At 33.7% G+C, this 14,577-nt stretch overlaps 1 protein-coding gene across 1 annotated transcript; it reads right to left on the bottom strand.

The window, feature by feature from the left end:
* Positions 1 to 3,797: 3,797 nt before the first annotated feature.
* Positions 3,798 to 13,565, bottom strand: SYT4 (synaptotagmin 4). Its single transcript, XM_017529724.2, has 4 exons — positions 13,170 to 13,565; positions 9,524 to 10,338; positions 7,623 to 7,743; positions 3,798 to 6,549 (listed from the first exon to the last, which is right to left on the bottom strand). The coding sequence occupies exons 1-4, from the start codon at positions 13,201 to 13,203 to the stop codon at positions 6,242 to 6,244; spliced, it is 1,278 nt and encodes a 425-aa protein (XP_017385213.1). The 5' UTR covers positions 13,204 to 13,565; the 3' UTR covers positions 3,798 to 6,241.
* Between the last annotated feature and the right edge of the window lie 1,012 nt (positions 13,566 to 14,577).

Below are 14,577 nucleotides of genomic sequence, written 5' to 3'. Positions count from 1 at the left end.
AGAAGCAGATAGTAGTTCTTAAAAATGTTCAGTGGAAACACAGAACATGTTGTTTTATTTTCTTTTTTCTTTTCTTTCTTTCTTTTTTTTTTTTTTTTGAGATGAAGTCTCGTTCTGTCACTCAGGCTGAAGTGCACTGGCATGATCTCCGCTCACTACAACCACCACCTGCTGCGATCAAGCAATTCTCTTGCCTCAGCCTCCCGAGTAGCTGGGACTATAGGCAGCATGGTAGCTCACACCTGTAATCCCAGTACTTTGGAAACTGAGGCAAGCGGATCGTGAGGTCAAGAAACCGAGACCTTCCTGCTAACGTGGCGAAACCCTGTCTCTACTAATAATTCATTTTCTTTTTCTTTCTTCTTTTTTTTTTTTTGAATTGGAGTCTTGCTCTGTTGGCCAGGCTGGAGTGCAGTGGCACCATCTTGGCTCACTGCAACCTTCACTCCCTGGTTCAAGTGATTCTCCAGCCTCAGCCTCCTGAGTAGCTGGGAATACAGGCGTGTGACACCACACCTGGCAAATTTTTGCATTTTTAGTAGAGATGGGGTTTCACCATGTTGGCCAGGCTGGTTTGGAGCTCTCAACTTCTAGCGATCTGCCCAATTTGGCCTTCCAAAGTGCTGGGATTACAGGAATGAACCACCATGCCCAGCCACACTGTTTTATTTTCTACTACCTGTGTGTTATAGATCTGTGTTAAAAACAAACAAATAAACAACCACCACTACAACAAAAAGCCCTGGGAAATTAAGTTAATTAGTATTCTCATTATTTTCAGTATTTACTATATATTAATATCTGACATTATCAAAGAAACTAGAGGTGATAGAAGCAAAATGCACAATATTGTGTTAGCTTAGAAGCAGCTCAGTATAATGAACCAAAGCAGGGACTTTAGGTTCAAGCAGCCCTGGATTGCATCTCTTTTTGTGATCGTGGGGTTTTAAATTAGATAACATTCTGATATTTATCTTTATCACCAGTAGAACTAGAATAATGTTGCCAACATCTTGTGTAGTTTCATGAATTCAGTGAGATAATATGCCTTATATAGTTTAGTTTTAAATGTAATCCAGTATATGTTTCAGGTCCATACTACTGTGAACAGATGCTGGATAGGAAGACAGAAGAAATGTCACAGAAAGATTTCCCATTAAGTGAGAGTATAAATTTTAAACAACTCATCCCAACTGTAAGGTGATGGTATTAGTACTAGAGGTAATAAGGCAGCAGCACTAGCATCACACTGCTCTCTGCAACCTGGATTGGTAAACGATTTTGGGATGAGAACCAGGCTTATCTCTCATCCAAGGATTATATATTATTATGGATTCTATGGATTCTCCACTGGATAAATGACATATGACTATAACAGAAGCTAAGGCAATCCTTTCAGTAAGCTCCTTCCTTTTCTCTCTGATTCATGTGAAGTAAATACGTTTTCTAATACTTTTTCTAAATTTGATTAAAATCTAACATTTACAGTGTCTCAAACTTTCATTAACTAAATAAATATTCACTGATCTTACTATATACAAAACCCTGACCTAGTCTCTATGAAAATTTAAAGATCAATAAATTTTATTTTCTTATGATGGTCTTTAAAATTAAACCATGACGCTTTTAAAATTGATGCTTTAAGAGAGTACTATACAGCTTTATGAGGGAATAAAGACTATCCCTATATGCAATTGGGGACTTATTTCCAGAATACATTGTTAAGCATAAATATAAAGTAGAAAAAAACATGTATTTCATGTTTTCATTCATCTAATAAAGAGGCATATGTAAATACACACACACTCATATTTATGTTAGAAATTAGAAGAATCAACCCCAAACTTTTAAAAGTATAGGAGAGAAGGGAACAGCCTGAGTGTATAAATAGAAGATAAGCTTTAGTTAATATATTTTTGTTAAAAATTTGACTTTAGAAAAATGAAAAAAATTCATGACCATAAAATAGAACTGAATTTAAAAAGAAATTTTTTAAGTAAAAATAAAAAACAAACAATAGATATACTTAAATGAAAAACTTGATGGCATAAATACACAGGAACTATCTCAAATGACTTTTAAATGTAATACATTTAGAATTATATAAAATATAACATTTTGCATATATTTAAATGTTCTTAGGATGATGTACCTTAAGAACAAAAAGAACTGCTCTTAGAGTATGTTATATAATATTACTAAATTTTAGGAATGATATTTTTTGATGGTGATATTAGTAATGTTTTCTTTTTTTAGTTTGGTTATAGTTGACTTCTATTTCCCTTTAAAAGCCTTTATTGAGGTTTAATTTACATGTAATAAACCATGCACAATTAAAGCATACAATTTGGTATGCTTTGGCACTTGCTGTATGTATATTTTGGTACTTGTTGTATGTATGAAGAAGTCATTCACTTTTATTGCTGACAAATATACCATTGTGTAAATATACCCCATTTTACTTGTTCATTCAATTGTTGATGAATGTTTGACTTGATTCCAGTTTTTAACTAATACAAATAAAGCTGCTATGAAAATTAATGTACAAGTCTTTGTGTAAATATATGCATTCATTTGTCTTAAGTAAATACTTAGGAGCAAAATGACTGGGTCATGGAATAGGCATGTTTTTTACTTCTTATGAAAATTACAACTTACTTCCTGAAGCAGGTGGACGTGCTATTCTTAACAGTAGTGTACGAGGGATCCATTTCCTCCATATCCTTACCATCTCTTGGCATTCTCAAACTTTAATTTTTGTTACTGTAATTGTTGTGCAGGGTATCATATTGTGGTTTTAGCTAGCATTTCCCTAATGTCCAGTTTCCTTGGAAATTCTCCTCCATATCTCTAGTTGCTTTTGACAGGTAAGTTTTCTTAAAATATATTTGAATTCTAAAATGCAATGACTCTTTTAACATAGCTGTGTACTATGACAACAATTAATACACTCTTACTACAATTAGTACAATTTGAAAGAAAAAAATTAGCAATAAATTCTAGTTTTATTCCACTTGCAAGACCATATTTTTAAATGTGTAATTACCATAAAATATTTCTGTAAAGACCAGAGCTGTGAAAAATGTCTGATTCTCCAGGTAGTGGGTCCTGTTGTTACCATTTACCTTAGCTGGTGTTTAATGGTGATATAATATATTATAGATGTTCTGGTCATTTTTCCCTCAATCTTAAAGAAAAAATAAGACATCTAAGACATCCAGGCCCACATAATTTTATTAGCCAAAAATTTCTCAGAATGTAAAAAAAAAAATTTAAGAAGAAAAGAAAAGCAGTGATATAAAATAGATAATGATGTTAAAATAAGAAATGATATAAAGGAAATGGATAGAAGAGTAAAGAAAGGTGGTTGAAAATAGTGGCGAGAAAAGGAAATGAAATATAGAAAGTGAATAAAATTTAGAAAAAAGTCAAAGAATGTGGGAATGAGCCAGTTGATGAAGTCTCCTTGAGGAGAGTGGAATGGTATAGAGGAAAGGACAGGGCAGACCATGAAATATTCTTGAGCACTATTTATTCCTACTTGAGTCAATTGCCTATGCTCCTTGATCCTCAAGTTTTGCTTTTATATAGTAAGGATAATGATATAATAGGGTTAATGATATCTGCTCCAGATGATCATTATGAAGATTGTTTTAAAGGTGTATTAAAGATTTCCGTGCTCAGTAACTAATGTTCGCTAAACTGTGCAAGGTGATCCACTAGCGAAACTTGAAAATTCAGTCAGCAATAAGAGAAGCCTTATTACAGAGTCCATTGGCAGAAAGTCTGCATTGAAATGGGTTGGGCAAAAGCAGCAATTTATTCATGTCTTACAAACGTGGTCTTACAAACATCATACAGAGCTGGCACAAAAGAACAGACACTGTCTCGTACACCATGCTTCCTTCCAAAACACTTCTATTGAGTTACAACATCAGAACAAGTCAATTACTGAGTTACATAGTTCTTCAAACATGTATACCTCCCCATTCGGGTGGTGAGATTTGCTAATCAGACAAACAATTAATTTACATGTTTAATACAGTGCAGGATTTGTAACAGGATTCAAGATATTCACATTGATATTGTAATACATTCTAAAACAGTACAATTTTCAAAAATGATGAGATTACGTATTAATATCTCCCTGCCTGTTTCAATTCCTTTCTTGTTTTTCTTCTTTCTTAAAATCAGTTGCAAATAGTTTCACTCAACTTTTCACACTCAAAAACACTTGAAATTTTAAAAGCTAAAAACTATTTACAAATTATCCATTTTAATTTTAAAAGTGTTTGTTGTTGGTTTCATTGTTCCATGTTAAAAAAAAAAAAAAAATCACCTTCTTCCAACAACCAAACCTCACCTGCTACCACCATTAATTTCTGGCTGCTGTGAGAATACTTAGAATTGGCCCCTTACAACTTTTCAGAGGTCCAAAATATATTCTGTTCCATGGCCCATGATACCAAAAGCATATACATAAAAAGGCCATTTAACTTCCCCAAACTACACACCAACTATGGTTCATTTCATGTTGCTTTCACAGAAATGCTGAGTGGAGCAAGATGCTGTGAGGTGACTTTGTAGTGAAATGAAGACAATGATTGGGAAATATGCTTGTTTAATCCCAAAGTCATTTTAAAGCACAAAAAGAGGTTAACTTTTAATATTTGTACATACAGAATGTAATACATTTTCTTTACATTAGGCATAGTCATAAAAAGCATGTATAAGTTGTTTGGAAAATGCATTTTTCATAGAATTTACAAACACTGTGATATCAAACACATTCTCAAAAACTGCTAAAGTACTGACACAAAACCTGACTCAAAATGTAAATTTTTCAGTAGACTTAATTTCTAACTTGCATATTTAATAATTCAACTGTACTCAAGTTCACTATTACTTCTCTAAAAACTCAAATATAGTGACATAACTCTCAAGTTAATTCTTTCCAAATAATCACTGGGTACAGCTTTAATCTAACAGGTTCAGAATGAATTTCAGAACCCTGGCAATGGAAAATGATACAAGACACAAGTCTGTAAACTGCTCTATAGACAACAGCTCAAGACAAATTCGCCTAGAAAAGATAGTGAAACACATTCTTTGTTGTGCCAATTTGACAGCCTAAGTATATTTTCTGTGAACATATGTAAATTATATTAGAATTTCTCTTGAACAATTTTGTAGCCTTACATTTGTTTGTTGGTTAAGTTACACTTTTTATCTGGCAATGTAAAAAAACTTCACAGTCTTTTCAAGTAGTATCTTAGTCTTTTCTGGGGAACAATAAGTTAAATGAAGATGTAAGTGGCCATGTCCACTCTGGGTACAAACGGTGGCTCTAAAAGTACACTTGTACACTGTACATATTTCCTATAAGAAAATGCACTTCTAACGGGATTTCTTTTTGAAATTTCTTTCTTTATCCACTAACTAATTCAACAACTTCATGAGGGTACATAGGGGTCTCTCAGGCCACACTGAGGCTTATGACAGGCAGTGAATAATCCAAGGCCATGGTTCTTATGTGAGGTTATATTTTACAAAATTTAGACTCACATGTAACCTTAGGGGGGAGAAAAATCATATTTCAGCCACAGTGTTCTCAACTCAGCCCTTTGATAAAATAATTTCTCAGCTTGTTCACTGTCCTTTTGAAATGAATTTGTTACTCTTATGATAAAATTGCATCAAATAATTACAAACCAAACTGAAATGACCAGATACTTTTGTATGCAGGACAACCATTTGCACATGACATAATTAATAAATACAAACTAGAGAACATTTCTTTTGTATCTTTGGATTTAAAGAAAAATTGATTTCCCAAACCTGAAGATAAATGGATAAATTTTCACAAGGCAAGGCATACTTTTTATTTTTAAATCTTAACAATCACATGAACTTTTTGTGACATGTTCCAATGAGATTGTCACATTTATAATTTGGGATTCTGGCACAGAATTCACAAAATGTCTTACTATTCCTATTTATATCACTGGTAACCTGAAGGAAAAATGGAATATCTTATGAAAATTTATCCAACTCTTCTAATAAATAGGGAAATTATCATGATACTCATTTGAAGTTACTTTCTGGCCTACTAATTTAATCCATTTCTAACAACAACAAAAAAAGATAGCTTGGTTTCACAAGCTTGCAATCCAGTATGGAAAGAAAGAAAATTTCTCCTTGCCTAGTAAAAATCTTTAAGTTCCAACTCATGGCTAGGATGCTAACCATCACAGAGCACATGCCACTTGGCAATTTGTCTCCTGGGGTAGTCACAGATCTCTTTCCAGTGCTCTCCACCAGTTCCTTCTGCTGCTGCACCCAAGACTAACTGCCCGATCACCTCATTTCGGGCCCCCCTTTCAGAATCCAAAACCAAAAATTCAACACTTATATCTTCAAGACCCTCACAAGGAATATCAAAGACAAACAGCTCATTGAACACTGCATTGGGGGTGCATTTCTTCACATGAGTCTTCTTCTTGGAGATTCTCTTTTTGGCATGGTACAGGTTCACTTTGACATAGGGATCTGCAATAGAACATAACAGGCATTACAATGGGGAACTGGGCTAGAGAGCTGATATCAACATAACAGTGTCCTTAGAGATCATGGCATACCAATGAAATGTGGTTACCATGAAAATAAGTCAGAACAAAGGGAAATATGGATAAAACTTGGCTTTTCTCTTGTCAACAGAATTAAAAATAAGGAAGAATATGCAAAATCAGAGAAAATGGCTCTAAATCAGAAAATAGGGAAAAAATAATGGTAGGAAAGAGGTAACATAAAAGGAAAGAAAATAAAATGTTCTATGGACTCATTCTGATTACTAATAACTTAGTGTAGAAAATAGGGTAGAAGGAAAATATATATATTAGACAACTTCTAGGTTTATTGACTTGTATGACTTTGGGTAAGTCTCTATTTCCCTGACTTTTGGCTGCTTTTTCCACCTAATGAGGATGTAGAGACCACAATGGCAATGGTCTTTTTAGTTTTAACTTTTCTGAATTTCTTCAGCCACAGGCTAGATTTGCTTTCTGTTTCCCAGTGTTGAGCTTCTCTGTGTCATTGATAATATGTAGATTTTAAGTTAATGCTATTTTATCACAATTACTTTTGTCTTTTTCTGGTGGCAGCATACAAGTTAATTTCAGCTTCCTAATCTAATCTTTTAAGACCATGTTTTCAAATCCCATCATTAAATAATAATAATAATAACATTAGATGATATTTAAAGAAGTACATATTTCTAGCTCCTACAATGCCTGTCAAGATGAATAGCATTATTTCCAGTTTCTACATAGTTTAAGAAACATACCCAATAATATTTTGCTAAGGGATGAAATTAGGACTTGAACTCAGGCAATTTTAAACTATAGCTTATTTTGTTTCTCATTGGACTATACAATAAAAAATTGGTGTTTTGTTTAGTTTTTGTAAAGTTAATCACAAAACTAAAAGCTAATTTTTAAAGCAGACACATAAGGAATTAGAGGAAAGATAAAACAAGAGAAGAGTAACAGTAGGTCGTGGGCTCGTTTGCAGTAAAATACATTCCACTCATACAATGAACCTGAGTATTTCAGAAGCATTCTTACCTGAAAGTCCGGATACATCAGATTTAGGCAGATGTCTAGCTTTTAAAACAACCACAGTTAGAGTATTTGTGGTGGACTGATAGCAGAGAGAGATCAGTAACTCACCCCTTCCTGAAGACTTCTAAAGAAAGAGAAAAGTAATATAAGTATTTCTATTATTTTTTTTAGCTTTGAAGTTTGCACTTTCATTCAAGTTTAAATAGCATTGTCATTTAAATGTAATCTTCTTGGTTATTTTTATTTTAATATGCTAAGGAATCAAAGAGTAAAAGCTTTTGTGCAGTACCATCACTGCTTGAAAAACTACTGCCTGCCATCTTGTGGTTCTATTGGGTACTACAGGATGTTTCACTTTGCAAAAAATTGGCCACACCCATTACTTAGCAATGTTTAAAGGATATTTAAATTATATCTTACACAGAATTATATATATATTTTTTTGCTTCTTAATAACACCTCTACTTTTCAAAGTTATTAATAGTAATAAAGTTTACCTAAGTCTTTGCATGAGTATGTGTAGGGTCAAATGACTCTACATATACTCATGCAAATAATTAGATAAGTTTGAATGATTTCAAATTCTTTAACATTGACATATTGAAATTTGAATTTAGACCAAATGAGATTTATTCTGATCCCAACTATCTTCCTAGCCCAAAGGTATAATGGAGTTAAAATTCTCTGCCTCTTTCCCAACAGCAAGTTTCCATTTAAGCCAAGGAATGATTTGATTTCAAGTATTGAAGAGAACAGATTCTGAATTTTTAATACATTGTTTTGGGGCAGTATCATAGCGTCCTTCTTTTCATGCTACTTAGATTTTATTTGTACTTTAAAGATAATGAGTAAGACATCCGATAATTCAAAGTAAAAGTTTTGACTGAAAGTAACGAGGTATTTACTTGGATTTTTTTTGCAACTAAAATGATGGCTGACACAAAACTAAAGCTGCAATATATTTATACAAAATCTAACATGGATCAGCTATATGAGTAAGCACTCTAAGGAGAATCAGGGTAGGAGACAAATCCTCATTCCCACTGTGCCACTAAGCCAGCCAGGTGTCTCAAACAAACTGTTGAATGTCTCTGAACCTTGACCTTCATTAATTTCAATGAAAGGATATAGTCAAAATGAGCTGTCAAGTTATTTTCAGCTCTAAAACACTATGTGGTTAAAAAAAACACATAAATTGGTATATTTATTGATTTTTATAAATCATTCTATTATAGAGAGAAATTATTCTGAAATACCACTATTGAAATCAATTGAGTTTCAAATTTAAATTGAAAATGGGGTTAAATTTGTTTAATGATATTTTATTATTTTTAATAAACCCAGAACTACTAGAGTAGTATAACTACAAAAGCAGAGGAACTCACTTCCTAGTATACAATTTAGAGATGGACATTTATAATTGAATATGACGTGATATTGCCTCCTTGAAAAGCAATTCCATGAAAGTCAATACAATTTCCAAACCCTCAGGAAGAATTGATTTAATTTTAAATTTCAATTTTAAATTCAATTATGCTGACCTTGAAACCGCTTTGTTAACTTGATTATGAATAAGAAATCTTCACCTGTATTTTAAAGTAGCAGTGTCTGTCAAAATATTTATAATCGAGATTAACACATTTATATAAGTGATATCTAAATATCCTTCTATAAATAATACCTATTTACTTTATGTCATTAAAACAATTTGAATCTTTCAGTACAGATTAAATTTTATTTTGTCTGTTCTATTCCCTTGCTCTCCATTTGATTATAATTAATAATAATTAAACATGGTAAGGATGACATGTACAAGCTTATCATATTAATTAAAATTCCTTGGACACAGAAAAAGCTACATAAAAGATTGTTTATAAAAACTTTGAGCACTGAAAATAAATTACCCTAACATTTCTTTTGATGATCTCTCTGTTCATTAACATTTTTCCTTCAGATAATTCAATTCCCGAGAGAGGAATTAGAACTTCCCCAATGATATCATCTCTTGAAAACCTGTCAAAGCTCAAAATTGTGAAGTGCAAGGCCAATTCTTGGATTTGGGTATAGGGGATCCCATAGAATGTAAAGGTTTCATCAAAAGCTGGATCCAAGGTTTTTCTCAGCACTCTAGTTTTCACTTTATGCTTCTTCTCTGGGAGGATCGTCATTTTGATATATGGGTCAGAGGTCATCGACTGCTCATCCATGGCTGGCAAGCCACGGGCTTCCTTTATATTGACCACAAATGCTTTTCTCTCGAAGTTGTATTCTAAGGAGAAGAAGAGCGTTCCCAGCTTCTCTTGTTTCTCTTCTGAAGAAAGGGAAGTGCTGGACTTTAAACTATCGGGGGAAACTGCCTCTTTTTCCCCTTCTAAAATGAGCTTTGGGGTTGCATTCTCTGGATCAGAAGGGCTGCCAGCTTTGAGGTTGGTTTTGGGAAAATTGCCATTGAGATCTCTCTTTTCAAGATCCAGATGTAATGAATTCTTTGGCACAGCTGGTTTATTCTTTTCTTCATTTTTGTCATCTGCTCCAAACTTCTTTTTGCTATTTAGGTTTTCAGGGTAAATGTCAACTCCCTTAAGCACATGCACAAACTTGTATGGAGGAGTCTTGTTAGACTTGGATGATTTTCTCTGACAGCAGATCCATGCAAAGAGAGAGACTGTGAAGACCAGGCCAAATGCACTGAAGATCCCCACCACTGTGGGGATTTCATCTGAAAAATCAAATGACCAATAATATACATTAAAGAAGCAGAGCCAGAGATAAGAGCCTTTGAAAAGCCTAATAGAGCTGGCAATTGTTATAGGTTGGATAGGTTGAATTACTTTCCAACTGTTCTAGGTATGAGTTAAGCACATATTTCACAGTAATTTCATGTATAAACAGATCCCCACAGGGAAAAACAAAACAAAACAAACCATAAAGTTTGGTGGAAACTCTTTCATTTCAGTAGTTTTTCATTAAAGAAATGAAAAGATGAAAATGGTCCTGAATCAGATACAGAGGAATGCTTAATGGCTCTGACTTATCTTTGTTTCCTCAGACAACATGAGGCAACTACGGTATGATGGATCGGTACTAATTTCATTATTTTTAATTGTCATTTTGAGGCTTTCCAGAGCGTCATTTCTTACTGGAATTCTAAGTAGTTCTTTATATACCAAGAATTCAAGCAGCAAACATTTAGGAACTCAGTGGTCCATTTAATTTTAGGGAATTGTGAAACAGTATTTACCATTGCCACAAACTCATTAATAATTTTTATCCCTATTGTGAAACAGTGGTAAAAATATACATATATTAGAGAAAATAAAACAAAAACAGAAGAGCAACAATACATACCAATATTATGTAACTTATAATACTACCATTCCCTTTTATGACAACACAAAATTTCTCAAACACCGAATTATACAAAGTATAAATTAATTAAACTTTAAAAAGATAAAAGCAGAACAATAATTATAAGTGAATCAGCATTCCTTGACATGTAATGAGAACAGTGAGATTTAGACTTCAATTTTATCTATAACTGTGTTTTCCCCTAGCACATGGCATAGTAAATGATAATCAAGCTGAAATTGTGATTATTTTCTTAAATGATGGCACATTAAATTACTGACACTAGGTAATATTCATTATGCATAAGATTTATCCTATTTTATATGTAATCATATTTCTTGAACAAACGGTTAGTTACACTGTGGGAGTAAATGCAGTATTACTACATCTGTACGTAGTGAATCAATAGAGTCAATGCTTAATATAATCAAAGTCAATATGACTACTGTAATATTATATACATTTAGTTCCATTGCAATATGCTTTTTGTTCTAACTAGCAAATAATAAAGTTGAAAGTTCCAGTCCAGAAAGGGTTAAAACTTTTCTAAATAACCACAGGAAGACCAATCTTTTGTTACTTTCCTTCCCCATCCCCCAAAATCTTCTGCCAATCTACTTCATAATTACAAAACTGAACTCAAAGAATGTAAGGTTAAGAAAAGACAAAAAAAAAAAAAAAANAAAAAAAAAAAAAAACTGAAGATAAAAAAATACAATAAAAATCCTGTATTTTAATGTACAGAAACTGAATCATGTAAAACAGTGACTACCACCGTATAAAGCAAGAGCTAAACATAATCAGCTAAACTTAGTATCAGCTTTTCAGTTTTTCCTTCTATTCAAGTCTTTGTGAAAAAAAATGCGCCCACATTCCTGGACCATAATAATCCAAGGCCAGGGAGCCAAAGCAAAGTCATGAACTGAGACAGATCTTTAGCCAAGGTAAGAACAATAAAAACAGTAGAAAATCATTAATTTTCTAAGTAGACTGATAGTCCATGCTAGAACATATTTTCATTAGCACAGTCTCCAAAAATCCCTCTGTATTAGAAAATCATTCAGATTTCTAATGAAGAACTGGGAATCAAAGTCATAACAAAATAAGCCCAAAAACCCAAATGGAAGGCTGGGAAAGAAATTCATTTATGAATATAGTATCACAAATTGTCCCTATTTAGTATTTACATCAAATGGCAAACATTTTATATAACATAGAAATATTTATGTACTCTCTATATATTCTCTACTGATAAAGTCTTATAATCTTGAAAGCAAAGATCATAGTTATTTCACTCAGGTTAATAACAATTATCACACATCTATAGATATCACTCCTCTTCACAAACTTCTATGAAATTTGATGATTTAATAAATACTTGTAAGTAAAATTCTGACTTTTTGCCTTTGGAATATACTGGGATCTAAAAATAGTACTTTTTTATTGTAAGAAGTACATCTAATTTTATGTACTAAAACCAAAAACTTCGTGTAAAAAAAGGGAAACTGAACTGGAAAATTGGATCCCTAATTCAAGTAGCTTTCAGCTAATTGTGCAACCTGCAATACTTCCCTCATCTCTCTGGGCTTCAGTTAGCTCAGCAGGGAAATAAAATGGGCTGAGCCAGTTCATTTTGAAAGTCCCTTTAACTCTACTACCATATGATTCTGTCTTTCACTAGCAACATATTTCAAAGATACAAGAAAATCATAGCAGAGAAAAACATCCTTATGGTACACCCTGTAATGAAATATACATTGCCAAACCCCAATAGACAAGTTGCTTTTTTTAACCAAGATCAAAGCCCGATGTAACCAGAGATATATTTATCTTCTCCTAATAAAATATAGGTTTACCTACAAATAAGAATCACCTACAAAATAGATGAAACCAAGATGGGAAAAACAGACCCCTTTTTCTTTACTCAGTGCATGCTTCTATATACAGAGGCATCTGAAAATTTAAGAACTTCTTGAAGGTAAATTCTCCCTAACAGAAGACAATTTTAAGGAGAGAGATACCAAGGAAGGGAGAGAAGCCACAGTAATAAGCCACATTTGCCTGTTTGCCATTCTCATTTTCCTTTAAATTAACTACCTAGGAAATCTGTATTCAACAACCAGGGAAAAAATAAAGGAATAAACAGCCCACCCCAGAGTATTCAAGGAACAACCGCAGTCATAAGTTCAGTAACTTGCTTACCAAATTCTTCCCTGCTGGTGGTGATCGGAGCCATTTTTTACTGCGTGTTCTGTCCGAGGTGCTGAAGGGAAAACTGCCTGGCTGGATTCACTTGCCTGGATCTGAAGCGCCGGCTTTCCGAGCGCTGAAAACAACAGCGCAGAGCCCAGGGGACCAGCTCCTGGAACAGGGAGGAGGCAAAGAGGGAGGTCCACTCGCCCTCGCACAGTGATTTGCCACCTCTGTTCCTGTTTTGGCGCTTCTGAGAAGCTCGTCTCCGAGACTCCAGACGTGGCTGGAACCCGAATTGACGCAATCCTGACGCTACAGGGCTGAAATCAGCACCTGCCCCCCTCCCCTCCTCCCTTCAAGCTTTCCTTCTTGCTTCCTCCCTCCTCTCTTGAGGATTCAACACACGCTCACCAATTATTTTAACTGTTGGACCACTAGAGATTAGCTTTGCTGTTTTGTGGGGGCTCAGAGGCACACCGAGATGACCCCGGAAACTGATCTCTGTCAGTTCCTAATATAAAATCTCCTGATCACCTAGATGAATAAAAATATGTTTCTGAGTTATCACAATAACGTAATCTACAGAGGAGAAATTTCTGCATCCAGTGACTCATTTTAAGATGCAAAAACATATTTTCTTGCTTTTTAATTTTTTCTTTGACATGTTATACCTATGATACTTATTACATTTAGAAAAATTCACTGCAAATTGATCCATTTAATATAGAATAGTTTTCCCAGTACAATTTTTTATGTTCTAATGAATTATTAGTCTAAATATTTTGCTGGTAATGTTGTTCCTTCCTGATCTGTCAGCTCTCTTCCCTTTAATATTTGACCAGTTAAAGCACTTAGGAACAGATGGGAATAATTCCTTGGATATTCAGACTCTCTCAGTTATAACTTTTGCATATAATAAGACTGCTTCTGAAATGAAATTTATGGTTAAAAGACCTGACTTCTAGTATGTTTGTACAAAATAGTTACAATAATCAGACCAACATCTAAAATAGCATTGATAACATTAGTTATTTCAAAGGAAATCATTCATTTTTCTAAACTGATGATATTCTTGGAGGTGAAAAACTGGGAATAATATGGTGTCAGATTCTGATTCATTTGAATCTGAACAGTGTGCCTTTCTAAAACAAATGCTTAGCAGTTTTTCAAAGGAAAGAAGTCAGGCTGTAACTCCAACTGTCAATTATTGCTCTGCAAAGAAATTCTTTGCTCTGGAGTTAATAAGCAAATGACATTCAGTGTGTACTTGGATGTGGGAGAAGGGATATAGGGTGAGTCTCAGAAAGCTACTGTGCAAATGACAGGCTCCTGCGCATTGGCTAACAGCAGCCCAAATCATCAGGGCTGTATCTGGGGAGAGATTGGCTTCAGTTCTTTGCATCATGGAAAATTTTAT

This window comes from Cebus imitator, unplaced genomic scaffold (genome assembly GCF_001604975.1).
Source record: "Cebus imitator isolate Cc_AM_T3 unplaced genomic scaffold, Cebus_imitator-1.0 Scaffold60, whole genome shotgun sequence".
NCBI classification, from domain to species: Eukaryota; Metazoa; Chordata; class Mammalia; order Primates; family Cebidae; genus Cebus; species Cebus imitator.
This window is presented reverse-complemented; position numbering and strand designations above follow the sequence as displayed.